The 27203-nt window shown below is 43.9% G+C and overlaps 1 protein-coding gene across 1 annotated transcript in view; it reads right to left on the reverse strand.

Moving 5' to 3' along the window:
• Positions 1–27203, reverse strand: part of LOC121553342 (arginyl-tRNA--protein transferase 1-like) — a 166814-nt gene that overhangs the window by 90592 nt on the left and 49019 nt on the right. Inside the window, exons 6-7 of the mRNA XM_041866380.2 lie at positions 19627–19841; positions 13922–14050 (exon numbers count right to left, since the gene is read on the reverse strand). Coding sequence (XP_041722314.1) covers positions 13922–14050; positions 19627–19841 — 344 coding nt within the window. The remainder of the gene's footprint in view (positions 1–13921; positions 14051–19626; positions 19842–27203) is intronic.

The raw sequence follows: 27203 nt of genomic DNA on the forward strand, positions 1-27203 counted from the left end.
AACACACAACACGTGTAACGACACGTTGGAAACACTCTAGGGTACTTTTCTGATAACCCATCAGGTCCCTGGCACGACCTTCCCTCCAGCCAAATCGTTTTCAAAAATTAAATGAGACCCCCTTCATCGGTAGGCTAGGACTCACTCCAACAGAAGCAGAAACAAGATCAGACTCGAGTTCCACATTATACAAAGGAACTTCCATGCAACCCATTTCCACGTCTTGTACTAACACACTGTAAACAATTGCTGAAGTGTCAGACAAAGAAAAAACAAACTCCAAAATGAAGAATTGGGCTGCCCCAGTGTTTCGCAGTATCTCTACCGGCTGCTTAAGAGCACTCTGCAGAGACGCAAACCCGTCTGAAACAAAGGTTTCATACACATATGATCAAAAATCTTGTTTAGAATATACACCAGTCTCAACCAGAGACTTGATGGGCTGGGCTGGGCCCACTCTCCTTTTTCTGTTTCAACTTAGGACACAGAGACAATGTGTCCTTTCTCACGGCAGTAATGACAAACTGGCGGATACAAAAAAAACAGTTTTCTGCCGATCCTTATCTTTGTAGAAAAAGACTGAAACCTTGCAGTAGGAGATGACTTCTCGGGATTGCTTTTTGCATAGGGATAACTACTGGGTGCTTTGCTTGTGAAGGTCGTTTTATGTGCCAACACAAACTCATCTGCAAGGAATGCAGCTTTCTCAAGAGTGAGATCCTTGTGCTCAAATGTCGTTAGCAACCCTTTCATCTATCCATCAGTTGTGGGATGGGATAGATCCCAAATTATTCTACATTGTAGAATAATAGTGAAGACATCAACATTATGAAATAACAGATATGGAATCATGTAGTAACAATCATTGTTAAACAAATCAAAATATATTTTATATTTATATTCTTCAAATAGCCACCCTTTGCCTTTATGACAGCTTTGCACACTCTTGGCATTCTCTCAACCAGCTTCACCTGGAATTATTTTCCAACAGTCTTGACGGAGTTCCCACATATGCTGAGCACTTGTTGGCTGCTTTTCCTTCACTCTGCCGTCCAACTCATCCCAAACCATCTCAATTGGGTTGAGGTCGGGGGATTGTGGAGGCCAGGTCATCTGATGCAGCACTCAATCACTCTCCTTCTTGGTCAAATAGCCATTACACAGCCTGGAGGTGTGTTGGGTCATTGTCAAGAGTGTGCAAAGCTGTCATCAAGGCAAAGGGTGGCTATTGGAAGAATCTCAAATATAAAATATATTTTGATTTATTTAACACTTTTTTGGTTACTATATGATTCCATATGTGTTACTTTATAGTTTTGATGTCTTCACTATTATTCTACAATGTAGAAAACAGTAAAAATAAAGAAAAACCCTTGAATGAGTAGGTGTGTCCAAACATTTGACTGGTAGTGTATACAGCAACACCTCCCCCATAAGCATTCCCGTCTCTTCTATACATGTTATATCATTGTATTGCTACTGCTGTATCATCAAATGAATTATCTAAGGGAGTCTCAGAAATGGCTAATATATGAATGTTATCTGATGTTAGCAAGTTATTGATTTCATGAACCTTATTTCTAAGGCTACATATGTTAATGTGGGCTATTTTCAGCCCTTTTTTGGGTAGCTTATCAGAGATAAACATATGGAAAAGAGCAAACAAAGCAAGCGAAATAAATATACCTTCAGCAGTCCATTAAATCAGTTGGTGTGTGTGTGTGTGCTGCGGGGTTGAAGCTACGAACCAATAGGCTTGGCTCTCATCCCTTCCAGGCTTTTGGGAGGGAGGGTGGACAATGAGCCTGTCATAGCGGATGTAAGCAATGTCCCCACGCGCTCTGGCCGTTTTCATGGCTGGGATAAGTTCTTTCCACTTCTGGCACACAGCTTCAGGATAGTCCTTGTTGAGAAAGATATACATTCCTCTGTAGTTTCTGGCTCTTTCCAGAACAACTACCTTGTCCTTGAACCTCAGGAACTTGACCACTATCGGCCTGGGCCTGTCACCTGGGCCGGTGGTGGGTTTTCCAGTCCTGTGGGCGTGCTCCACCTCAATCATTTCCCTCACTTTGTCCTCAGACTCCATCCAGGTCTCGTGAAGATTCTGCAATTCCGTCCACAACCATGTTGTTCCACCTTGACTGTTTCTCGAGATAATCTGATTTCTCCGTCATTGTTATCATGGATTCACATACAGAACTGATGCCCTCTCTCAATAGACGTACAGATTGCTGTCATCTTGCCGTTCTCCTGTTTAAACTCATCGAGCTGACCCTGGGAGAACTACAAACTGTTCTTCAGGTCCTGGACCTCTCTGGTCAGGTTGTCCATTCTTTTATTAGTTGACTCCACCAGTATTTGGACAAAACACTTGAAACTATTTTCTTGTTGTAAAAACTGCTTGTAGAACTATTTTTGTTTGTTTAAAAAGATCCACCTATGATAGAGAGATAAACCACTGTCCTCAACAGCACTCCCGCTGGCTTTGGTCTTTGTAATGGTAGAAACATAGGGTATGCTATTACTCCTCGCAGTTCCAGACAGGGCAGGTCACAGGGAAGATTGAAAACAACAAACAGCAGGGATCCAGACAGCCAAAAGCTCGGGACAACGCGTTGTCCCAGTCACAATGGCTAACAGCGTCATGGGCTGTGTTCAATCTCTCAAGGAAACCCAGCTAGCTTGATAGGCAGCTAGCTAGCAGCTAGGCTAGCTGCAACGCCAAACAGCTCCTCAGACACGGCCTTGGTCGGCAATATCACTGGACAGATAGTACCGGTCCCAGCAACTGATGCCAACCGCGTTGCGGGATCCAAACTGTGAACCCTGTGGAACTTTGGGTTGACACAACTGTGTTTATGCACCAAGGTTTGCCTGAAGCCCGGTCCACTTTGGGTTTGGCGGCTCCGGCAATCAGTAACGCACCTCAATTGGCAGTGCCCCTTGAAGGTTATTCTGTCACAACAAGCCTCGCACCCAGCGCTGGACCGCATACATTAAAAATAGACCCAGGGGAAAAACGCTATCATGAAGGTTGTCATACCAACCAGTCATAGGTACCAGTGCCACAGCATCTTGTAACACAGCTGAAATAGGGACAGACAGCTCTGAAAAAACGGACACCTTCTGTGGTAAGAGACAGGGACTATTCATAATGTAATCTAATTTACAGGAATGAAACCAATCACCTATAGAACCCATAACCTGTATCACTAAGCGATTCATAGGGACTAGTGAGCTACAGGCAGGAATCAGCAATGAATCAGATTAATGAGCCACCTATGAGCCACCTGACGTCAAAGTAATGTTTTTTGGGAGGGGCTCACAGGTCGCTCAGACCCGTGCTAAGGCCCTTCGCTCCAGGGGTTACCCGAGCCAAGTGCCCGGAGGCTGCTTCCTCATCGGAGGTGCCCTCAAGCTCCATGAACAGGATACAGGAATGTGATGGCCATAAGGCCGGGGGAAAGCTAGTAAGCTTCATTCGCCAGAAGTAATGCATGCTAGCCGATGTTAGACATGAGGCTTCTAGTCTAAGCTAGCTAGCCTCTGACTGCAGCACGTTCGTTTAGAATAACCAAGTGACTTAATGGTAGCTACGTATACTAAACAAGAGAGCTACCCAAGAAATTCCACCATTAGGAAGCTGGAATAACTAGCAGTAGCTAGCTTGCCTTGGCAAGTTAGCTAACGTGGCTAGCATGCTATGCAGCACTTTTTAGCTAGCTTGGTCTCGAAAGTCCACGAAGGAACCGGATCACCGTAACCGGCAACAGAGTGCACAGGAGCCGGAAGACATTCAACCCGACCAGCAACACAATCCATCTCCGCGTCCTGCAACTCAGATCCAGCCAAGGTACAAGCACCCGGGAGAGGAATTTACTATCAGAAACACCAAACTCCCTAAAGAATGCTAAACAATTGTCAAGTGAACCTGCACAGCGGACAATTAGGGGAACAGTGCCTGCCATCCCCTACTCTGTGCATGGACCGATCCAAGAAATACAGTGCCTTCAGAAAGCATTCATACCCCTTGACTTATTCCACAATTTGTGTTACAGTCTGAATTCTAAATGCCCACATGGGTCCGAGTGGACTAATCCATTGTGGAGGCCATGGGGATCGCACAGTCCATCATTCTAAAACATGTGATACTGATATGGTAAATGGTTATGGACAATGGTGCAACACTAATACAAGTTATATAACGCGCTTTCTGCCACGTTTGATAGCGGTCGCTGTCCGCAGCTCTGAAACAGTGTGTTGTTGAATTGGAGGCTTTTCCTAGACCATGTTGCTATGTGCATAATAGCAAAGTTAACCAGCATATTGGTGTTGAGAACAATGTGGCAGAGGAACCATCGGAGTTAGGAGAGGAGAAAATAGCCCATAAGTCTATAATCAATAGCCTAACTGTTAAAATGCGCATGGTTTTATTAATCATCCATATATACAGTACAAGTCAAAAGTTTGGACACACTCATTCAAGGGTTTTTTCTTTGTTTTGAAAATTTTCTACATTGTAGAATAATACTGAAGGCATCAAAACTACGAAAAAACACATATGGACTCATGTAGTAACCAAAAAGGTGTTAAACAAATCAAAATATATTTTAGATTTTAAAAGCAGTCACTCTTTGCCTTGACAGATTTTCATACTCTTGGCATTCTCTCAACCAGCTACATGAGGTAGTCATCTGGAATGCATTTCAATTAACAGGTGTGCCTTGTTAAGTTAATTTGTGGAATTTATTTCCTTCTTATCGCGTTTGAGCCAATCAGTCGTGTTGTGACAAGGTAGGGGTGGTATACAGAAGATAGCCCTATTTAGTAAAAGACCAAGTCCATATTATGGCAAAAACAGCTCAAATAAGCAAAGAGAAACGACAGTCAATCATTACTTTAAGACATGAAGGTCAGTCAATCGTATTTTGTTACGTAACAGCCTTATTATAAAATGTATTAAATATATATTTTTCCTAATCAAAATCGCCACAATACCCCATAATGACAAAGCGAAAAACAGGTTTTTAGAAATTTTTGGAAATGTTCCAAAACAAAATACTGAAATACCTTATTTACATAAGTATTCAGACCCTTTGCTATGAGACTCGAAATTGAGCTCAGCTTCATTCTGTTTCCATTGATCACCCTTGAGATGTTTCTACAACTTGATTGGAGTCCACCTGTGTTAAATTCAATTGATTGGACATGATTTGGAAAGGCACACACCTGTCTATATAAGTTCCCACAGTTGACAGTGCATGGCAGAGCAAAAACCAAGCAGTGAGGTCGAAGGAATTGTCCATAGAGTGGCCTCCATCATTCTTAAACGGAAGACGTTTGGAACCACCAAGACTCTTCCTAGAGCTGGCCGCCCGGCCAAACTGAGCAATCGGGGGAGAAGGGCCTTGGTCAGGGAGGTGACCAAGAACCTGATGGTCACTCTGACAGAGCTCCTCTATTACATTTACATTTTAGTCATTTAGCAGACGCTCTTATCCAGAGCGACTTACAGTTAGTGAGTGCATACATTTTTCATACTGGCCCCCCCGTGGGAAACAAACCCACATAGAATGAACGAACCCACATGGAGATGGGAGAAACTTCCAAAAGGACAACCATCTCTGCAGCACTCCACCAATCAGGCCTTTATAGTAGAGTGGCCAGACGGAAGCGACTTCTCAGTAAAAGACACGACAGCCCGCTTGGATTTTGCCAAAAGGCACCTAATGGACTCTCAGACCATGAGAAACAAGATTCTCTGGTCTGATGAAACCAAGCTTGAACTCTTTGGCCTGAATGCCAACCGTCACATCTGGAGGAAACCTGGTACCATCTCTACGGTGAAGCATGGTGGTGGCAGCATCATGCTGTGGGGATGTTTTTCAGAGGCAGGGACTGGGAGACTAGTCAGGATCGAGGGAAAGATGAACGGAGCAAAGTACAGAGAGATCCTTGATGAAAACCTGCTCCAGAGCGCTCAGGACCTTAGACTGGGGCACAGGTTCACCTTCCAACAGGACAACGACACTAAGCACACAGCCAGGCCAACTCAGGAGTGGCTTCAGGACAAGTCTCTGAATGTCCTTGAGTGGCCAAGCCAATGCCCGGACTTGAACTTGATCGAACATCTCAGGAGAGACCTGAAAATAGCTGTGCAGCGACACTCCCCATCCTACCTGACAGAGCATGAGCGGTTCTGCAGAGAAGAATGGGATAAACTCCCCAAATACAAGTGTGCCAAGCTTGTAGCTTCATACCCAAGAAGACTCGAGGCCGAAATCGCTGCCGAAGGTGCTTCAACAAAGTACTGGGTAAAGGGTCTGAATACTTATGTAAATGTGATATTTCCTGGGTTATTTTTATACATTTGTAACCATTTCTAGAAACCTGTTTTTGCTTTGTCATTATGGGGTATTGTGTGCATATTGATGAGAGGGGGGAAACAATTTAATCAATTTTAGAATAAGGCTGTAACGTAACAAAATGTGGAAAAAAACAAGCGGTCTGAATACTTACGAAATGCACTGTACTTAGGCCTATATTTCAATACTTATACTGTATAGGCTACTGTATCAATAAATTATTCATTATTTCATGTCATCAAAGAGCATACAAGTCATTCATGATTTTAAATGCAATCAAGCATTTTAGTTTTAAAATAAAATAAAGCAACCCTTGAATAATTAGCGTAAGCAAATAAACCGTTCCATTTCGGCGATTGCAGTCACGAATGCATGTGACTGTTTGTCTTTGGCTTTACAAAAACAAAAAAAACTTTAGACTCTCTGGTACGCTTATCATTTATTTAGTGTAGTTTACATTCTTTCAAACTATCCAAAAAATTAGTGTAATCTAACAGCACTTGTTTGACACACATAATATGCACACAGCACTTGCTCCTTACCTTCTTTAACTCCAGTATTTCCCACAACTAGTCAAATGTATTGACTTCCCCTTTACCTCCTGAGCAACCAGTAAACATTCCCGTCAAAAGTTTGTCACGTCCTCTGCATCCATTTTGCCGTCACGTGTTACTGTGTTTGGAGTTTGTTATAACCAATTTATTGATTCGATTATGATATGCTGTAGGTCAGGCCCTATTGGTCATGTGCATGCGATGCATACATGTGTCACGAAAGAGAGCAAGGGTTGAGCGAATAGGGAATGTTTTTCCTAAACAAATGAGGGATTTCGGTAACAGAACTTTTCAGTCAGAAATGGCTGTAATGATGTTACAGCTTCAGCAGCACGGACAGCGCAATAAACACTTGATGTTCTGTGGTGCTCGCTGCAGCAGGGAGGAGAGAGAGACAACAGGTGCTAGTCACACAGTCACTTGCTGTCTTTTTTTTTTAACACAGCGCATCAACTTTGAACCCGGCCCAGCACAATCAAATCAATTGCAGGTCGAACTCCCTCTAGTAATTTGTGTGTCTTGATTATTTCAAACAGTGCGCTTAAAGCATCAGACAAGCTCAGTGCATATAGTTGATTTGATTAAAAAACTTAAGATGTGTCAATATATGGAAAAATACACTTAAATCGATTGGTCTAAAGAACAGACGACTCTCGGTCGACCAAGATTTTTTGTTTTGTTTTGTCGGGTCAGCCCTAGTAAATCTACATCGCCCTGCCGAACCTTTCCCATATCTGGGCAACCACCCAGGGGTGTAGTCTCCACTCCTGAGGAAAAGGGCCCCCCAAGGATAGCAAATCTGCACCTGAGTTGAGGCAACAGGGAACATGCATCACCCGAACACAGACACCTCCTACCTGCTGGCTCAGAAAGCAGCACAGGTCTATAATCTACCAGTGCGTGTCCTTAGGTAATACCTTAATGGATTAATAAATACCTCCAAAACACCATATAACCCAACTTCTCCTACGCAGCACCGGGCATGGCATGTCACCAACAACCCTAACGAGCCATCACCACTTTTACGATGCACTTCACTTTCCATCACTCAATAACTTCACCTGGAGGGGAAAGGAGGAGGAATAGGGGAGGAGAGCTTCTGAGAAGGGGGGGGATGGGTAGATAAATGAGTAGGGAATGGATGGAGAATGGGAGAGGAGAGGGAAATAGGGCTAGATAATTAGCCATAGAGACACGATATACTGTTGGGTCAAATTGATTGAGAGGGTCACGTTTTGCTCCTTCCCCTTTCCTTTAGTACTAAACCTTCCATGTTTGCAGATCTGAAGGGCCTATAAGTAGTGTAGTATAGGAACTTGCACAGCCCACCATATTGTACGCAGCGAATTGGGACTGACTGTAAGAGTAAAGAACAGTAACCCAGTAGCAGCATGTGTACAGAAGGTCAAACATGAAGGGTGGGTAGAATTTATCAATTCGAGGTGGGTGGGTTAGGTCCAGTAGAATAGGGGTGTTTGCAATTTGTGTCAGAGGGACAGGTGTGGTGTTTGTCTGTCAGAGCAGGCTTTAAGACCATACCCCCAAGCAGGCTGGAGTTCAACCAAAACATTTACTCCAAAATTCCAAGCCCCTTCCCCCGGCCAACTACACCACCTATAACAATTGACTCAATCTACCCATCTATACAGCACAAACTAAAAACTGATACTTTCCCTGTCATGAAACACAAAAAAAACTAAAATAAACATTAAAAAACGAATGTCCAATTTCTGTGTATCAAAAATACTACTGTTAGCACAGTGTCTAAATGAATCGAGGGTTTATAGTCCTACAAACCTTTATTTCCCATTGGTATGGAGGTAAAACAGGTTAACTGGCACAATCCACAACCTTGCATTCACCTGCAAATACCACCATCAATAACCCAACCTGGCAACCCTATCCACACATTTTTTTTATCCTAAAATCTGGCAACGCAACAGACAGATGTCAGTGTTGTGGTCCACACCTCTCTGGTCCTAAGAACGCAAATATACATGCACTCACACACACGCAGACACATCTTCACTATAAACAGTCCTGGTGTTATTATGGCACCAGGAAAAAATCTGTCACCAGACTGGCGAACCTGACAGCTTTTATTATTAATTAATTCGCTCATTTTTACAAGCTGGAGAATTAGGTAATTTGCTGTGCGCTGTTGGCAGGTAGCTAGGCAGAGGGAGGTTTTTCCAGCCCTCTGGGACAAAGGGTCCTCACAGGTGTGTGTGTGTGTGTGTGTGTGTGTGTGTGTGTGTGTGTGTGTGTGTGTGTAAGAGAGTGAGACTATTCCTCATTGTATTTATTCTTCAAATTATTATTCTATTTTCTCTCTGCATTGTTGGGAAGGGCCCGTAAGTAAGCATTTCACTGTTAGTCTACACCTGTTGTTTACGAAGCATGTGACAAATACAATTCAATTTGAGACGCTGCGTCCCAAATGGCACCCATTTCCCTACATAGTGCACTACAGAGAGAATTGGGTGCAAATTGGGACTCAGTCAGAATGTCCAGGAGCCACATCCTGACTAGACAGCCTCTCTCCCTCCTCCACCCCAATCACCTGCTATGGCGAGGTGGTAAAAACACAGCTCGTCCTTTGCGCGAGACTCCATGAGTGCACTTCTTTATTTCCTGTGTAACGGTATTCATTCACTAGCCTCTGTCTCAGTTTCAGCTGTGAATGGACCTCTTCTAGTTGGCTTTACCATAGTTACCACAGAAAAGGGTTTCAAAAACGTTCAATAAGAGAATAAGTAACATCACTAATCACTTGTATCAAGAATGTTTGTACAAATGCGCCACAACCACATTATCACATGTAAACGCGTGCACACACACACAATGAAACATGCTCATAACATAGATAGTGGTTGCTTTATTAGGGGTAAGAGACACTACATGACCAAAAGTATGTGGACACCTGCTCGTCGCACATCTCATTCCAAAATCATGGGCATTAATATGGCGTTGGTCCCCTTTGCTGTGATAAAAGCCTCCACCCTTCTGGGAAGGCTTTCCACTAAATTTTGGAACATTGCTGTGGGGACTTGCTTCCATTCAGCCCCAAGAGCTTTAGTGAGGTCGGGCACTGATGTTGGGTGATTAGGCCTGGCTCACAGTCGGCGTTCCAATTCATCCCAAAGGTGTACAATGGGGTTGAGGTCAGGGCTCTGTGCAGGCCAGTCAAGTTCTTCCACACCAATCGACAGACCATTTCTGTATGGACCTTGCTTTGTGCATGGGGCATTGTCATGCTGAAACAGGAAAGGGCCTTCCCTGAACTGTTGCCACAAAGTTGGAAGCACATAATCGTCTAGAATGTCATTGTATGCTGTAGCGTTAAGATTTCCCTTCAATTGAAGTAAGGGACCTAGCCTGAACCATGAAAAACAGCCCCAAACCATTATTCCTCCTCCACCAAACTTTACAGTTGCCACTATGCATTGGGGCAGATAGCGTTCTCTTGGCGGATCCCGTCGGACTGCCAGATGGTGAAGTGCGATTCATCACTCCAGAATGCATTTCCACTGCTCTAGAGTCCAATAGCTGCAAGCTTTACACCACTCCAGCCGACGCTTGGCATTGCACATGGTGATCTTTGGCTTGTTTACGGCTGCTCGGCCATGGAAACCCATTTCATGAAGCTCCCGACGAAACAGTTATTGTGCTGACGTTGCTTTCAGAGGCAGTTTGGAACTCGGTAGTGAGTGTTGCAACCGAGGACAGACGATTTTTAAGCGCTACGCGCTTCAGCACTCAGTGGTCCCGTTCTGTAAGCTTGTGTGGCCTACCAGTTAGCGGCTGAACCGTTGCTGCTCCTAGACGTTTCGACTTCACAATAACAGCACTTACAGTTGACTGGGTCAGCTCTAGCAGGTCAGAATTTTTTTTAGAACTGACTTGTTGGAAAAGGTGGCAAACTATGACGGTGAAAGTCACTGAGCTCTTCAGTAAGGCCATTCTACTGCCAATGTTAGTCTATGGAGATTGCATGGCTGTGTGCTTGATTTTATACACCTGTCAGCAACGGGTGTGGCTGAAATAGCCGAATCCACTAATTTGAAGGGGTATCCACATACTTTTGGATATATAGTGTATATCGGTAGTTCCAAGTACATCATTTATTTATTTACTTACACCCCTTTTTCTCCCCAATTTCGTGATATCTAATTGGTAGTTACAGTCTTGTCCCATCGCTGCAACTCCCGTATGGACTCGTGAGAGGCGAAGGTCGAGAGCCATGCGTCCTCCGAAACACGACCCTGCAAAGCCGCACTGCTTCTTGACACACTGCTCGCTTAACACGGAAGCCAGCCACACCAATGTGTCGGAGGAAACACCGTACAACTGGCGACCGGAGTCAGCTTGCAGGGGCCCGGCCCGCCACAAGGAGTCACTAGAGCGCGATGGGACAAGGAAATTCCGGCCGGCCAAAGCCTCCCATAACCCGGCCGACGCTGGGCCAATTGTGTGCCACCTCATGGGTCTCCCAGTCACGGCCGGCTGTGACAAAGCCTGGGATCGAACCCGGGGATGCCTCAAGCACTGCGATGCAGTGCCTTAGACTGCTGCGCCACTCGGGAGGCGAATAGAGTATATTTTGAAGCCCTTCGATATTTTAAGTAGAAATTGTGCACCAATATTGTATTTCAAAATCCTGTTACAGTGCCTTCAAAGTATCCATTCCTCTCGACCACATTTTGTTGTGTTACAGCCTGAATTCTAAATTGATTTAAAAATAAATAAATAATAATACCTCAACCATCTACACACAATACCCCTTAATGACAAAGTGAAAATGTTTATTGAAAATGAAATACAGAAATATCATTTACATAAGTATTCACACCCCAAAACTTTGAAGAAGCATCTTTGGCAGCGATCACAGAAGAGTCTTTCTGGGTAAGTCTCTAAGAGCTTTCCACACCTATTACCCATTTAAAAATTCTTCAAGCTCTGTCAAATTGGTTGTTGGCCATTTTTTATTCATTTGTAAAAAAAAAAAAAAAAATTTGCTTTATAAAAACATAATTCCACTTTCAAGGTGCGTGAATGCTTTCTGAAGGCACAGTATATTAAATGAAGTGCCCTTTAATAGAGACCTCAATGAATATTAAATATCAGATTTTAGATGACTAGACACTTGCTAAAGTGCCAGAAATCAGTTTCTGACTTCTAGGAAGATTTAATCCCACTTACCAACATTTCACCATCATTGTAAAGCCCTAGTTATGTCCTTGCATTGACAAAGTCATTTCTGAAGATTATTTGTTTTATGTGATTAATTATTAATTTAAGTATGTCCTTCATTTTAAAGTCAACCCTGTTACGTGAACTGAACTCTCGTTTTGATATGGTGAAACGATTCCTTTTTTAAATTATTTTTTCAAAATAAACATTGAATATACAGTATAATAGTCAAATCATAGTGTAATAGCTGGTGAGCTGGTTCTACTCTTTCTGGACATTTTCTGGTGTTTTGTGGTGGAAAACTGAGCGCGTCGAGCATAACACATCAACCCTGTTACCCATAGATAGATATGGTAGAAATGTTTGAACAATGTAAACATTTTTGTGACACTTGTATTCAATTGCAGCTCCCTGTTGCACACAAGTTTCCATTCCCCATCACAAGGGGATTTATGTCTGATTTAAGATCTAACCTCAACCCTGTTACGGTCAAACTCTTACTTTGATGGCACTTACTATAGTCTTGTTTTCCCCTTGAGATGGAAAAAAAATGTTTTTTGTGAAGTCAAACATGTGCTCTTTATGACAGAATGTTAAAATTTCCACTACCCAAAATGCACTATTTGTGGAATGACCCATTTGATCCACACTGGCTCATTAGAGTCAAGTGTTGTGATTAATTGTTGTTGATGGAGAGGAGTATCCAGTATTTAGGCCAGCCACTTCCTGTACATTAGAGTGAAACTAGCTACTCCCTGATCGCACTGCGGTCATTCAACTTGAATCTATAACATTGCCTTCGACGTTGGTCCACACTTCAGCGGCATTAATAACGTTGGGGTTCCGTGACAATGTGTGTGACTTGTCTAACCCTGGTTGAATCATAAATGGCACCGTACTCCCTGTAATTGCTCTGGGCTCTGCTCAAAAGTAGTGCACTATATAGGGAATAGGATGCCATTTGAGACACAGCCCATGAGACACGCCAGGCAATGACATGCATTGAGTTCACTCAGTCATAAAATCACCAAACACAATGGCATGCAGGGTAATCTAACTGTTAAACTAACACACCACAATGGGTACATTTACATTTACATTTTAGTCATTTAGCAGACGCTCTTATCCAGAGCGACTTACAGTTAGTGATTACATATTTTTTTTATACTGGCCCCCCGTGGGAATCGAACCCACAACCCTGGCGTTGCAAACGCCATGCTCTATCAACTGAGCTACATCCCTGCCGGCCATTCCCTCCCCTACCCTAGACGACGCTGGGCCAATTGTGCGCCGCCCATGAGTCTCCCGGTCGCGGCCGGCTGCGACAGAGCCTGGATTCGAACCAGGATCTCTAGTGCCACAGTTAGCACTGCGATGCAGTGCCTTAGACCACTGCGCCACTCAGGAGTTATCACTCAGGGTATGTGGTTATCTGCAAACAAGCATGCAGGAGATTTGCTGTGTCAACATGCTACGCGGTCAGAGCAATCATGTGATGTTAACGACATTGACATTGTACTCAAAAATGGAAAAGCAAACCAGCAGAAAATTCTCAACAGGACAAATTGCTGACCGATTTAAAAATGAATGTAAATTCATGAATATTCATATTTAGGCACATTACCTGCTGACATTAATTCAAATGAATTGCTAACAAAAGATAGCTTCAACCCTTCTATGGATTGTACTGTGTTTGTGATGGAGTAGCAAAATGTGTCAGGGTGGAGGTATACAGCACAGTGCATGGGAGCATTATGGCAGTCACTGTGCATTACAGTAGGTGCGATGTCAGAAACGTTACCGTACCTCACTCTCGTTACACTCGGAAGGGGTGTCGCCGTGAACGGCCATCTGGTAGCGTGCGTACAGCGCTGCCGACTGCTCATAGGTCGCCATGAACTGAGGATCATCATCATTGACGGGCACTAGCCTCACCTTCGAGGGGGTGGAGAGGATGGTGAAAGAAGAAGCGGAGGGATTGATAAAGTCAACATTTTGGTGGTAGTGGTTTGCAGGGGGGACGGAAGGACAATGGGGGAACCAAACAATAAGTGGAGAGGTTTTAGACAACGCCGCACAAGCAGTTTAGCACTATAAACAGGTTATACTGAAGCAGTTCAGACTCCCAGTCCAAAGTTCTGTTGATTTAGTTTTCTTTTTTTAGCTTCTCGGTTCTGAGTTGAGACGAGTCAGGCCAATCGAGATTCCAATCATAGACTTAACAACAAACCAAAACTATGAATTCTGGGAGAGTGAGTCCAGTGGTGGTACCTGCCTGGAGATGAGGGATCCAGTGACCCTGAAGATGAAGCTAGTGTACCACCCCCGCGTCACAGTTGACGACGAACCCTCCAACAGAAAGACAGGGGACTAGAGGTTGAATAGAGATGTAAGATATGAGGCATCCACATTCCACATACACTCACATTCAGATAGGGATCTACACACTTGAATTCACTCTTGTATACATCCAGATATGAGACGATAGCAATGTCTCAAGTGGTGTGAGATTTACACATAAATATCATGCTGAGGTACAGTATAGCTCCAGCCTTCAAGAGACAGAATGTCTGGTGAGAACTGCAAAGCAGAGTGTGTCACCTCCAAGTGTGTCAAGTGCCAGCATGGCAAAAACGACAAACTAATGCTAACACTGAATTTTAAGCGGATACTTCAGTTTAACAACTGCGACCGGTTGGGACGAAATAGAAGTGGATACTTCAGTTTAACAACTGTGACCGGTTGGGAATGGAATAAAAACAAACTAGCAGGAGTGATGGGCACAGAGGGAGTGGAAGACTGACGAAGGAAGGAGGAAGAGGGTGGTAATGAATACCTGACTGCCACCGTATTCAAACAGCCAGAGGCTGCATCCAAAATGGCACCCTATTCCCTACATAGTGCACTACTTGGTTCTGGTCAAAAGTAGTGCACTATGTAGGGAATAGGGTGCCATTTAGGACGCAGCAGAGACTAAAGACCCAATTAGACTGAGGCACCTGTAGAAACACTGCCTTCACCATCCTCCGTGTATGGGAACATTTTCCCCCTCATTTCCTTCTGCGTGCGAACAAGAGAGCACATGCACACACATTCAGACATCCACACACACACGTGAGTGTGCGCACACACACACACCTAATCCTGACTCCTTCATTCACTTTCTCCCTTTCCTTCATACCCACACCACAGGAGGTTGGTGACACCTTAATTGGGGAGGACAGGCTCGTGGTAATGGCTGGAGTGGAATAGGTGGAATGGTATCAAATACATGTGTTCCATGTGTTTGATGCCATTCCGTTAGCTCCTTTCCAGCCATTATTATGAGCCAACCTCCCTTCAGCAGCCTCCACTGACCCACACACGTTCACAATTCCATTTTTTCTTCTCTCCTTCTCTCCATCCTAACCACTCCCATAGCCATAGAGTGATTAGGGTAACTTGCTCTTATTTCATGTCACGTAATTCCACGTTCTCGTCCTTTCCCCTTTCACTTAGAATCCCATTCACTTTCATCTGTATCATCTTAGTTGCCTGATGACAGGTTGCACACAAACATCGGTCAGAGATACTTTGTTCACATTGGAGAGAGACTGACTATACTATTTGACAAGCTCCAGACAACAATTACAACTGTCGGTTCAAGATGTTCACCCAATGCTGACGAGATGCTCCTGATGATGTTTTAATGTTGTTTGTTTTTATATAAATCATGTTATGAAGCCAAAAACAAATTTCCACATCGTGTTTTATAATAAAGACAATTAAAATGTACTCAACACTGTTCACTGTGTTTTGATATCAAAAGCACCTCTAAACCCTCGCTCTCCCTCCCTCCCTTCCCCCTGTGCCCCTTGAGCAGGTTGACCTGCTGACCCCTGACCTGGCTCTCGGTGGGCTTGTCTGGAGGGTCGTGGTGAATGGACATCTGGTAGAGTTTGTACACCTGGTAGGAGGCGTCGAAAGAGGCTTTGAACTGTGAACTGGGGGGGTTGGAGCGCACTAGCCTCACCTTCAAAAGAGGGACGGGCAGAGAATGGTTAAGGCAAAAATTAAAAGATAGGCATTTAAATGACACAGAACGATAAGGGGAGACAAATCCCCACAGTATGAAATGGAGGGTAAACTGAATGTCTCTTCCACTATCAACTCTGTCCGCCACTTATGGGTACTGGCACACTAATGCAAATCTGGCTGACTGTTACATTTCTCATTTTCAAGCATGCTACACAGGAAAAGCTTTAACCAACTAAGCACTTTTCCTCCTTTAAAATAGGCCCTTGAGAATATTTTTAAGAATATGTTTAGTATTAAGTAAGCATTCTATATTCCACGTCTGTGGGGACAGGATACACTATGCCTTTATTACATATCTTGAAAAAAGGGCTGTGACTGTATGATTAACACAGTAAACAGCGTTCAGAAGTTATACTGGGTGGGAGTTATCCAAGTTATTTACAATGCAGTTTTCTATTACCGCAACCACAGGTGTTGGTGCTACACCTAAGCAGTGAGGTTGATAAAGGAGGAGGGCGTGTGTGTCCATCTCCACGGAGACAAGCTGAGTGACAGGTGAGAGCATGACAAAAGAGAGCAAATAAGGTAAATACCACAAGTGTTAGTCATTGTGAATAATAGAAACAGCATTTAAAAAGACCTTACCTGGGTTGCTCTGCTGAAAAACAAACGTGATCACTCAAACATGACCCGTGTGTGTGTATGCGTGCCTGCGCAATTGTGTGTGTGTGTGTGTGTGTGTACGTGTATATAGGTGTTCCACCTCTTATAAACCCCATTTCCAGTGCTTCACCATGTCATGTCAAGCTACAGTAGGGGAGGATTAGAACCAGTTTTAAACAGGCCCACATTTTTTACATTTGAGTCATTTAGCAGACGCTCTTATCCAGAGCGACTTACAGTTAGTGAGTGCATACATTTTTCATACTGGCCCCCCATGGGAATCGAACCCACAACCCTGGCGTTGCAAGCGCCATGCTCTACCAACTGAGCTACAGGAGGCTTATGTCAGGCAGCCAGGCCTTAGAGCTTTGGATAAAGCATAACCACTAGTGTTGAGAATGTGAGAATTCAACTTTTGGAATCCCCCCGGCTTCATTTTAATTAAACATCTTCGTTTTTAAGCTTTTGTTGGCCAACATGCCCCTGCCATTTGAATAGTAGCCTGCGAGGGAATTTAACCCAAGGTTTATTTCAGTTGGACATGCACAGTTCTCTCATATGACTGCCTGGCACACATGCATTGTATATTCAAACAAAGATGTTGGGCCTCTTACGTAAAAGATAATAGTAAGTAAGACCTCTTTAATTTACTTTTAAAACTCCAGATATCTTTTGATACTCTGAAATACCGCAACGGAGAGTTTGGTGAAAACACAACGCTCTCATAACAATCGAATGAGACGGCACCGACAGTCTAACACTGAACCGTTTCAATAATGTTTCTGTAATGCCACTTAATACCAGCAGCTTGGGTGTAAAGTTAATTAAAATGGAGAGATATTGACCTTCAAAAGCCCCTGTAAGACGCTGTGCTGCTCCACATGTGGAACTCTGTGAGCCCAAATCCTGTTCTCTTTGATAAAAACGTACAGAAGAGATACACTCCACTGACTATAGAATGTGTCTGATAAACAGAGAAGGCCAATGGCCAAACGAGAGCATGTGAATGTGTGAGAAGAGAGTGGGTTTTAACTAAAGAGAATAAATATTAGGACGGCATATAGAGCGAGAGGTTGGTGTTATACTCTTCCCTGAAGTTTTCGGGGGGCTGCGAATCGTGTGGCCACACTGACCCCTGGTGGTGGCCATTAATGCAAGCGGGGTCAGGGCACAAGTATGTGTCCCAACCTGACCCTCCAGACATCTCATCTATGTCACACACTGCAAGCCACTACTTTACTGTAAAATACTTTAAGGGTTGTGGATGAGAACAGGGTTGTGGTTACAGGAAAAGGCTTTATTACGATTCCCACAGTCTCAATGTATCTGTCAATAGAAGGGGCCTTACCTACAGTCAGGGGCCCCTTACCCTCGATCTCCTCTTCTCTCTCCCTTTAACGTCTCTTTCATTGGGGCCATATGTACATTGTTCTCTCCTCCTCCCGGTCCTCTCCTAATGACCGTCTGGCTCCATCACTCAGGCGGTCTGACATGTTTAACAGTTGTGCTGGTGATGAAGTGGAGCTGGAGTGTTGTTAATTGCGTTCGTGTAAACACCCAAAACATCCTTGTGGTCGAAGACCTTCAGTTTTCCCCCTGTAGCTCCACAGCTTACGCAACAGATCTGAAGTGGGGTGTATTCAGTGATATGAAAGGTTCTGATAGAAAGTTGTCGATAGAAATAGATTAAATAGAGCAGACTGGCCCGATTCCCTATTCTACATGACAGGCAGTCATATATATTTGAAACAATTCCCTACTATCTAATTCTGAACGTTCTGTGATGTTAGATCATCCTGAACAGGCTCCTGCTGAAGTCCCAAGACTCTCAAAGTCATAAAGAGTTGTGTGAAGGGCAAAGACCAGATTCAATTATCTCCATATCATCAGAATCCTAACATCCCAACTCCTAGCATTGACTGCAGCCCATCCGCATGCTTTAGGCCAGCAAACTTGTGTTTCAAACATGCGCCTTCAATCAACTTAACTTGCCAAACAACCAATTAACCTTCAATTGGGCGGCTCGACCTTGTGTGTAAATCTACTTAAGGAAATTGAATGAGTAAACATCACAGCCAATCGAAGTAATCTAATCAGCTAAAATGAGCTGATTGGGCGATGGGTCTGGCTCGTACCTCAATGAGACGGTCAGTGAATCAAAAGCTGACATCACTCTAGACTCTACCAACCTCAGCGAAAGTCAAGAGGATGGCCCAATACTTTGCTTAATACTAGAAAGGGACATTTTTTTTCTTTCTCTGGGCCTGTGTTCCAAATGGCACTATATTCCCTTTATAGTGTACTACTTTTGACCAGGGCCCATAGAGCTTTGGTCAAAAGTAGTACACTATAGGTTATGGGGAATAGGGTGCCATTTGGGACGCAGCCCTGCCTGCAGTACATCCCAGAGCCAAAAGTACATTTCCATCTCTTATAAACAATGCAGAGCTCTGCACGGTCGTTTGAATGTGATTACTTGGGGTAACCTGACCCAGTGTGTGCGGTCATGCTACCATTTGATTGAGTTTGTGTTGTGAAGTGCTGGATTTTCCACTTGGGCTCTAGCCGTACCATCCTCCTCACAGGCATGCATGGTGAAGTCACTGGGTTAGGGAAGCAGATAGAGGCCTCTCTGGCCAGTTCTGAAGGTAGATCATTTGGAAGAGGATAGGAAACTCACCTAAAGCCATTGGAAGGCTAGGTGGAGCAATCACCATATTACTTACACCCATCCAGTTCCTTCAGATCTGTAGACATTGAATGAGTAGGGGCTAGGAAAAGTAGCTAGGGGTAGTTGTCGAACTGAACCACTCCCTCTCTCTCGTGCTTACCTCGAGGCGGTGCAGAGGACTATCGGGCAGAGATTCGTTGATGAACTCCTCCAGGGCTTTGGGTTGGCTGAGCTGGACAGGCGAGGCAGGGTTAGAGGTCGCAGAGACCGGGACTCCACCCCCCACCTGTCTCTTCTGCTCCTTCTGCAGCCGACGCGCCTTCCTCAGGTCCTTGGCTTTCCTACACAACGGCCTACCGGGGTCCGCTCCTACCCCTGAAGGAGAGAAGGGAGAGATGGAGAAGAGGGGGATGGAGTAAGGGAGAAAAATAGGAAGAGAACGAGAGGGTGGGAGGGAGGGAGAGAAAAAGTACAATTGTTAGAAATTGGAATGGTATGATAGGAGCACAAGTTTCCTTTCCAAGAGTGCGAGAACTTCAGGATGTTAGAACACCACATCTTAAATCCTTTTTCACTCCAAAAACAACCTTGGGGTATAGCATTTCCAAAACGTTTCAATGTAAAATAATTGCGAAAAAGAGCTAAAAAAAATATATAAAATAAACTAAATTACTGCCTTATGGAACAGGAGAACAAGTTCCCCCTTCATGCAAAACTTCTGCATGAGGTGTTTTAACACGGGAGTGAGAAAGAGGTGGTAACTTTTAACCGCTGTTGCCATTGATGATGAGTCCCACATTTGGGGATATTTTGTGGGTGTGATGCCACGTTTCCAATGGCTTTGCTCCCCTCAGGGGAAGTCGGATTGCCTTGTTTGCTTTAGCGTAGCCTCCACACGCATACTAAAAAGAGCTACATGGAAGTCATTTTCTTTTTTTTCTCCTCCATACTCTTTACATGACATCACCGCTCGAGAACCTATAAAACAGGATGGGTTGTGTTTGTTAACTGCAAGTGATCTCCGGGCTTTTTGTTTCAAATGAAGGCGTATCAACTTAGGAGATGGAAGCTCCACTGCCTCAGGGGAGTTTCCAATCGAATTACGACGATCATGACCGTATTGGTCTGTGTGTATGTGCTGGATGGTTTGGACGGAGCTGCAGGTTCAGATGGGAAACAGCAGCGTTCAGCTTCCTGAATGTCAGTAGCTGCTCCACACATCAGAGTACTGGACCTTAGGCAGAGGGGTGTGTGTGTGTGTGTATGCGCGTGTTGCTGACATCAGAGAGAGCACACTACAATCACAAAAGCAGCTTTTATAGAGACAAACATACAGAGCAGGTTGATGCATCTGTACAGCTTAGAGACAGGATAGGAGAACAGAGTACTGTAAGGAAAATTGATCTTCTTTTAGACCTACTACTCCGTTGATACATTCACAAACCTCATTCTTTACAGAACATTACAGATCAGTTTGCATCTACATGACAGAGGCCAGACAGACAGACTACTCTGTTGATTGACGCACGCACACGTGTATATTGCGCAATGCAGCTCCAGTAACTCCATCCCTCCCCTTTCCCCTCCTGGCCTTCTGCCAGCCGCCACCAAAAGCACCCTCTCTTGCTCGGTGAACGTCATATCGGAGACCCCGCAGGAGGAGAGGGCAAGTAGTAGTGTCAGGAACCAGAACCAGGTTCATATTCACTAGGCATCAAATGGAAGAAAAGGAACTGAAACAAGGAAGGACTACTTAAACTTGTCCAATCAGAAAGCTAGTTTTAGTTTTCTGTTGCAAAGCGTTTTTCTACAGTTTGCACTAATTAATATGTGTGTCAGAGGAAGGCCCTCAAAATTGTCAAAGACTCCAGCCACCCTAGTCATAGACTGTTCTCTCTGCTACCGCACGGCAAGCGGTTCCGGAGTGCCAAGTCTAGGTCCGAAAGACTTCTCAACAGCTTCTACCCACAAGCCATAAGACTCCTGAACAGCTAATCATGGCTACCCGGACTATTTGCACTGCCCCCCCACCCCATCCTTTTTACGCTGCTGCTACTCTGTTAAGTATTTATGCATAGTCACTTTAACTCTACCCACATGTACATATTACCTCAACTACCTCAACTAGCCGGTGCCCCCGCACATTGACTCTGCACCGTTACCCCCCTGTATATATAGCCTCCCTACTGTCACTTTATTTTACTTCTGCTCTTTGTTTTTCTCAACACTTTTTTTGTTGTTGTTTTATTCTTACTTTTTTTTGTTTAAAATAAACGCACTGTTGGTTAAGGGCTGTAAGTAAGCATTTCACTGTAATGTCTGCACTTGTTGTATTCGGCGCATGTGACCAATAAAATTTGATTTGATTTGATATGGCCCTGTACAGAAACTGGGTGGAACGATCCTCAGCTTATAGCATAGACCTACACCTACTAACTAATGTCTCTAAATACTATGAACAGTACACTCCTGTCAGTACCTATATGGGTGGTATTTTGACTTGAGGGCCACACACTTACCTCAATGAATGAGTTATGGAAAAGTCAGAGTTATGTGAACTTAACTGAACTCTGAATCAGGGCCCCAAGAGACTATAGATAAATCCCTCATAGTCACGGTTGATTTTGCAGTTGTTTGGGTGCTAATGCTATGGGGCAGGTTGAGTGATTTTGTGTCTATACTCTAGACAGTAGACACCAAGTTACGAGATTGTCTAAGCGAGATGATGGAGAGAGAGAGCGAGAAAGAAAGCGAGCAAGCAAGAAAAAGAGGGAGGGAAGATCAATTGCATACTCCTCGCATCCTCTCTCCTCGTCTTCTTCTCAAATCCCATTGGATGAGAAAGCCAGAGGTCCCTCCCCTCCGAACTTCTCTTCTAATGGGTTTTGAGAAGGAGGCGAGGAGAGTGGAGAGAGGACGCGAGGCAGTGGAGGCTCCTCAGAGGAGGAAGGGAAGGACTATCCTCCTCAGTGAATTTCATAAAAATTTTAATTGTCAAACATTTAAACATTTACGTCATTTAGCAGACGCTCTTATCCAGAGCGACTTACAGGAGCAATTAGGGTTAAGTGCCTTGCTCAAGGGCAAAGACTTTTCACCTAGTTGGCTCGGGGATTAGAACCAGCGACCTTTCGGTTACTGGCACAACGCTCTTAACCACTAAGCTACCTGCCGCCGTAAACAAGTTATACTTTTTAGATAAAACTATACTAAATATATTCGCGTCACCAAATAATTGATTAAAACAATGTTTTGCAATGAACGTCTACAGAAGCCTCAACAGAACTCTGTAGGGTAGCACCATGGTGTAGCCGGAGGACAGCTAACTTCCGTCCTCCTCTGGGTACATTGACATCAATACAAAACATAGGAGGCTCATGGTTCTCACCCCCTTCCATAGACTTAGACTGTAATTATGACAACCTCCGGAGGACGTACACCAACCTAGCTAGTTTAGCCTACTCAAACAGAGGGATGCTATGTTAGCTAGCTGGCTATGACTATCCAACACTGGAAATCTTCCAAACCAAGGTAAGCTTTTGGTTTTACTAATTTATTGCCACCAGTCCAGCCGGTGTACCTGCTAAACTGCTTTCTGACTATACACTAACGTTACTGCATGATTGTAGCGGGTTTAATGATGCGTTAGTTCTATTAGCTATGTTGACTATAAATTACTTCAGCTAATACGGTGACAACGACATAGACTGTGTGTAGCAGTTATGATATGGTTTGGCTGGTCACATACAGCTGATGTGTTGTGCATTGAAGTCCACAAACGGAAGGAAAAGGTGAGAGGGGGAGAGAGCATGGATGCGAGAAGGAATACAACGTGGCTGCTATGAAAGTGAACTGTGTTTATGCATTCCTCTGATTCTGTTGAAAAACCTTTCTTAAAAACAGAAGCAAAACAGAACCGGGATAAACATTCCTGAAATGTGTCAAATAGAAACTCTCGTTTGCAACTGATGGACGAATGATTACACCCTAGATCAGCTAGATGCAGGCAAGAATGTGCAAGGTGGTGTTGAATGTGTCACTGTGTCTATACGTCACTGTCACCTCAAAATTTCTCTCGACCTGTGTGCACCTATGTTGAAAACTTTCATCCATAGGCAAGGTTCACTGTCAAACGCTCCCTAAAACACTTTAGCGAGCATGCCTTCCTAATTGACCTGGCCCAGGTATCCTGGATGGATATAGATCTCATTCCGTCAGTAGAGGATGCCTGGTTGTTCCTTAAATGTAATTTCCTCTCAATCTTAAATAAACATGCCCCATTCAAAAAATACAGAACTAAGAACCGATATAGCCCCTGGTTCTCCTCAGACTTGACTGCCCTTGACCAGCACAAAAACATCCTGTGGCGTACAGCATTAGCATCAAATAGCCCCCGTGATATGCAACTTTTCAGGGAAGTTAGGAACCAATATACACAAGCAGTCAGGAAAGCAAAGGCTAACTTTTTCAAACAGAAATTTGCATCCTGTAGCACTAACTCCAAAAAGTTTTGGGACACTGTAAAGTCCATGGAGAATAAGAGCACTTCCTCCCAGCTGCCCACTGCACTGAGGCTAGGAAACACTATCACCACCGATAAATCTACAACAATCAAGAATTTCAACAAGCATTTTGCTACAGCTGGCCATGCTTTCCATCTGGCTACCACTAACCCGGCCACCAACTCTGCACCCTCTGCTGCAACTTGCCCATGCCCCCCGCTTCTCCTTCACACAAATTCAGACAGCTGATGTTTTGAAAGCGCTGCAAAATCTGGACCCCTACAAATCAGCTGGGCTAGACAATCTGGACCCTTTCTTTCTAAAACTAGCCGCCGAAATTGTCGCAACCCCTATTACTAGTCTGTTCAACCTCTCTTTCATAACGTCTGAGATCCCCAGAGATTGGAAAGCTGCCGCGGTCATCCCCCTCTTCAAAGGGGGTGACACTCTAGATCCAAACTGCTACAGACCTATATCCATCCTGCCCTGCCTTTCGAAAGTATTTGAAAGCCAAGTTAACAAACAGATCACCGACCATTTCGAATACCACCGTACCTTCTCCGCTATGCAATCCGGTTTCCGAGCTGGTCACGGGTGCACTTCAGCCACGCTCAAGGTCATAAACGATATTATAACCGCGATTGATAATAGACAGTACTGTGCAGCCGTCTTCATCGACCTGGCCAAGGCTTTCGACTCTGTCAACCACCGCATTCTTATTGGCAGACTAAATAGCCTTGGTTTCTCAAATGACTGCCTCGCCTGGTTCACCAACTACTTCTCAGATAGAGTTCAGTGTGTCAAATCGGAGGGCCTGTTGTCTGGACCTATGGCAGTCTCTATGGGGGTGCCACAGGGTTCAATTCTTGGGCCGACACTTTTCTCCGTGTATATCAATAATGTCGCTCTTGCTGCTGGTGACTCTCAGATCCACCTCTACGCAGACGACACCATTTTGTATACATCTGGCCCTTCATTGGACACTGTGTTAACAAACCTCCAAACGAGCTTCAATGCCATACAACAATCCTTCAGTAGCCTCCAACTGCTCTTAAACACTAGTAAAACTAAATGCATGCTTTTCAATCGAACGCTGCTGGCACCCGCCCACCCGACTAGAATCACCACTCTCGACGGGTCTGACCTAGAGTATGTGGACAACTACAAATACCTAGGTGTCTGGTTAGACTGTAAACTCAACTTCCAGACTCACATAAAGAATCTCCAATCCAAAGTTAAATCTAGAATCGGCTTCCTATTTCGCAACAAAGCCTCCTTCACTCATGCTGCCAAACATGCCCTCGTAAAACTGACTATCCTACCGATCCTTGACTTCGGCGATGTCATTTACAAAATAGCCTCCAACACTCTACTCGGCAAATTGGATGTAGTCTATCACAGTGCCATCCGTTTTGTCTCCAAAGCCCCATACACTACCCACCACTGTGACCTGTACGCTCTTGTTGGCTGGTCCTCACTACATGTTCGTCGTCAAACCCACTGGCTCCAGGCCATCTATAAATCACTGCTAGGCAAATCCCCGCCTTATCTTAGCTCATTGGTCACCATAGCAGCACCCACCCGTAGTCTGCGCTCCAGCAGGTATATCTCACTGGTCATTCCCAAAGCCAACACCTCCTTTGGCCGCCATTCCTTCCAGTTCTCTGCTGCCAATGACTGGAACGAATTGCAAAAATCTCTGAAGCTGGAGACTCTTATCTCCCTCAATAACTTTAAGCATCAGTTGTCAGAGCACCTTACCGATCACTGCACCTGTACACAGCCCATCTGAAATTAGCCCACCCAACTACCTCATCCCTATATTGTTATTTATTTTGCTCTTTTGCACCCCAGTATCTCTATTTGCACATAATCTCTTGCACATCTAGCATTCCAGTGTTAATACTATTGTAATTATTCTGCACTATAGCCTATTTATTGCCTTACCTCCATAACTTGCTACATTTGCACACACTGTATATATATTTTGTTGTATTTTTGACTTTGTTTTTACCCCATATGTAACTCTGTGTTGTTTTTATTGCACTGCTTTGCTTTATCTTGGCCAGGTCGCAGTTGTAAATGAGAACCTGTTCTCAACTGGTTTACCTGGTTAAATAAAGGTGAAATAAAAATAAATAAATAAATAAAAATAAATAAAAATAAAAAGGTTGTAGCAACCTTATGATGGGTATAGGGAAAAATAGAGTATCATGTAGTAGCCTAAACCTATCGATGTTTCATTGAACTGGGTGAATGGAATATGAATGACAGTCATCCAATATGCTATAATAGAATTAAGGCCATGCTCATTAAAAAAAAAATTTCCTCCCTCATCTTAAACGGCACCGACTGCCACTGACGCGAGGAGTATGCAATTGAGATTCTCCCACAGAGACAGAAGAGGATATCAAATCAAATCAAATTTTATTGGTCACATGCGCCGAATACAACAGGTGCAGACATTACAGTGAAATGCTTACTTACAGCCCTTAACCAACAGTGCATTTATTTTTAACAAAAAAAGTAAAAATAAAACAACAAAAAAAGTGTTGAGAAAAAAAAGAGCAGAAGTAAAATAAAATAACAGTAGGGAGGCTATATATACAGGGGGGTACCATTGCAGAGTCAATGTGCGGGGGCACCGGCTAGTTGAGGTAATATGTATATGTGGGTAGAGTGATGCATCTCAGTCAGAGGACTGAGGAGAGAGTATTACCTCCTTCCCTTGTATATCCTCACATTCTCTCCATTTCCTGTTAGTCTTTAAAATGTGACTAAAGAGAGAACGTTTCCGAGCAGGAGACAAACAGAGAGCAGGAGTGACAGCGCGGTCAAATGGTTTCCCTCCAAATAAGTATAAACTAAAACACAGTCAGGGCAAGATGGAGCGGTCACATGTCAGTTCTGGCCTCTGTTCAGACTGAACACTGTTTGACTGATCCAAACACACAGCAGAGTTCGACACTTTTCACAGCTTCCAATTTTTTCAGTTGGTGGCACCATCACATGATTTTGTCGTACCAATGTTTTAATAAAAATAATATATAATTGATCACGACATGGGCCCAGATTCACAAAACACTTCATGCAAAAACCTACGCTTAGAATAAAATATTAAAAATGTTAAATTAAAAGATCATTTGTAAGTGCAATTCCTCAAACATTTAAGAATTTAAGATTTTCTTATGAACTTCTTAACTATCTTTTTAAGATAATGATTGCTGCTAAGCTA

Source organism: Coregonus clupeaformis, chromosome 37 (genome assembly GCF_020615455.1).
Source record: "Coregonus clupeaformis isolate EN_2021a chromosome 37, ASM2061545v1, whole genome shotgun sequence".
Taxonomy (NCBI): domain Eukaryota; kingdom Metazoa; phylum Chordata; class Actinopteri; order Salmoniformes; family Salmonidae; genus Coregonus; species Coregonus clupeaformis.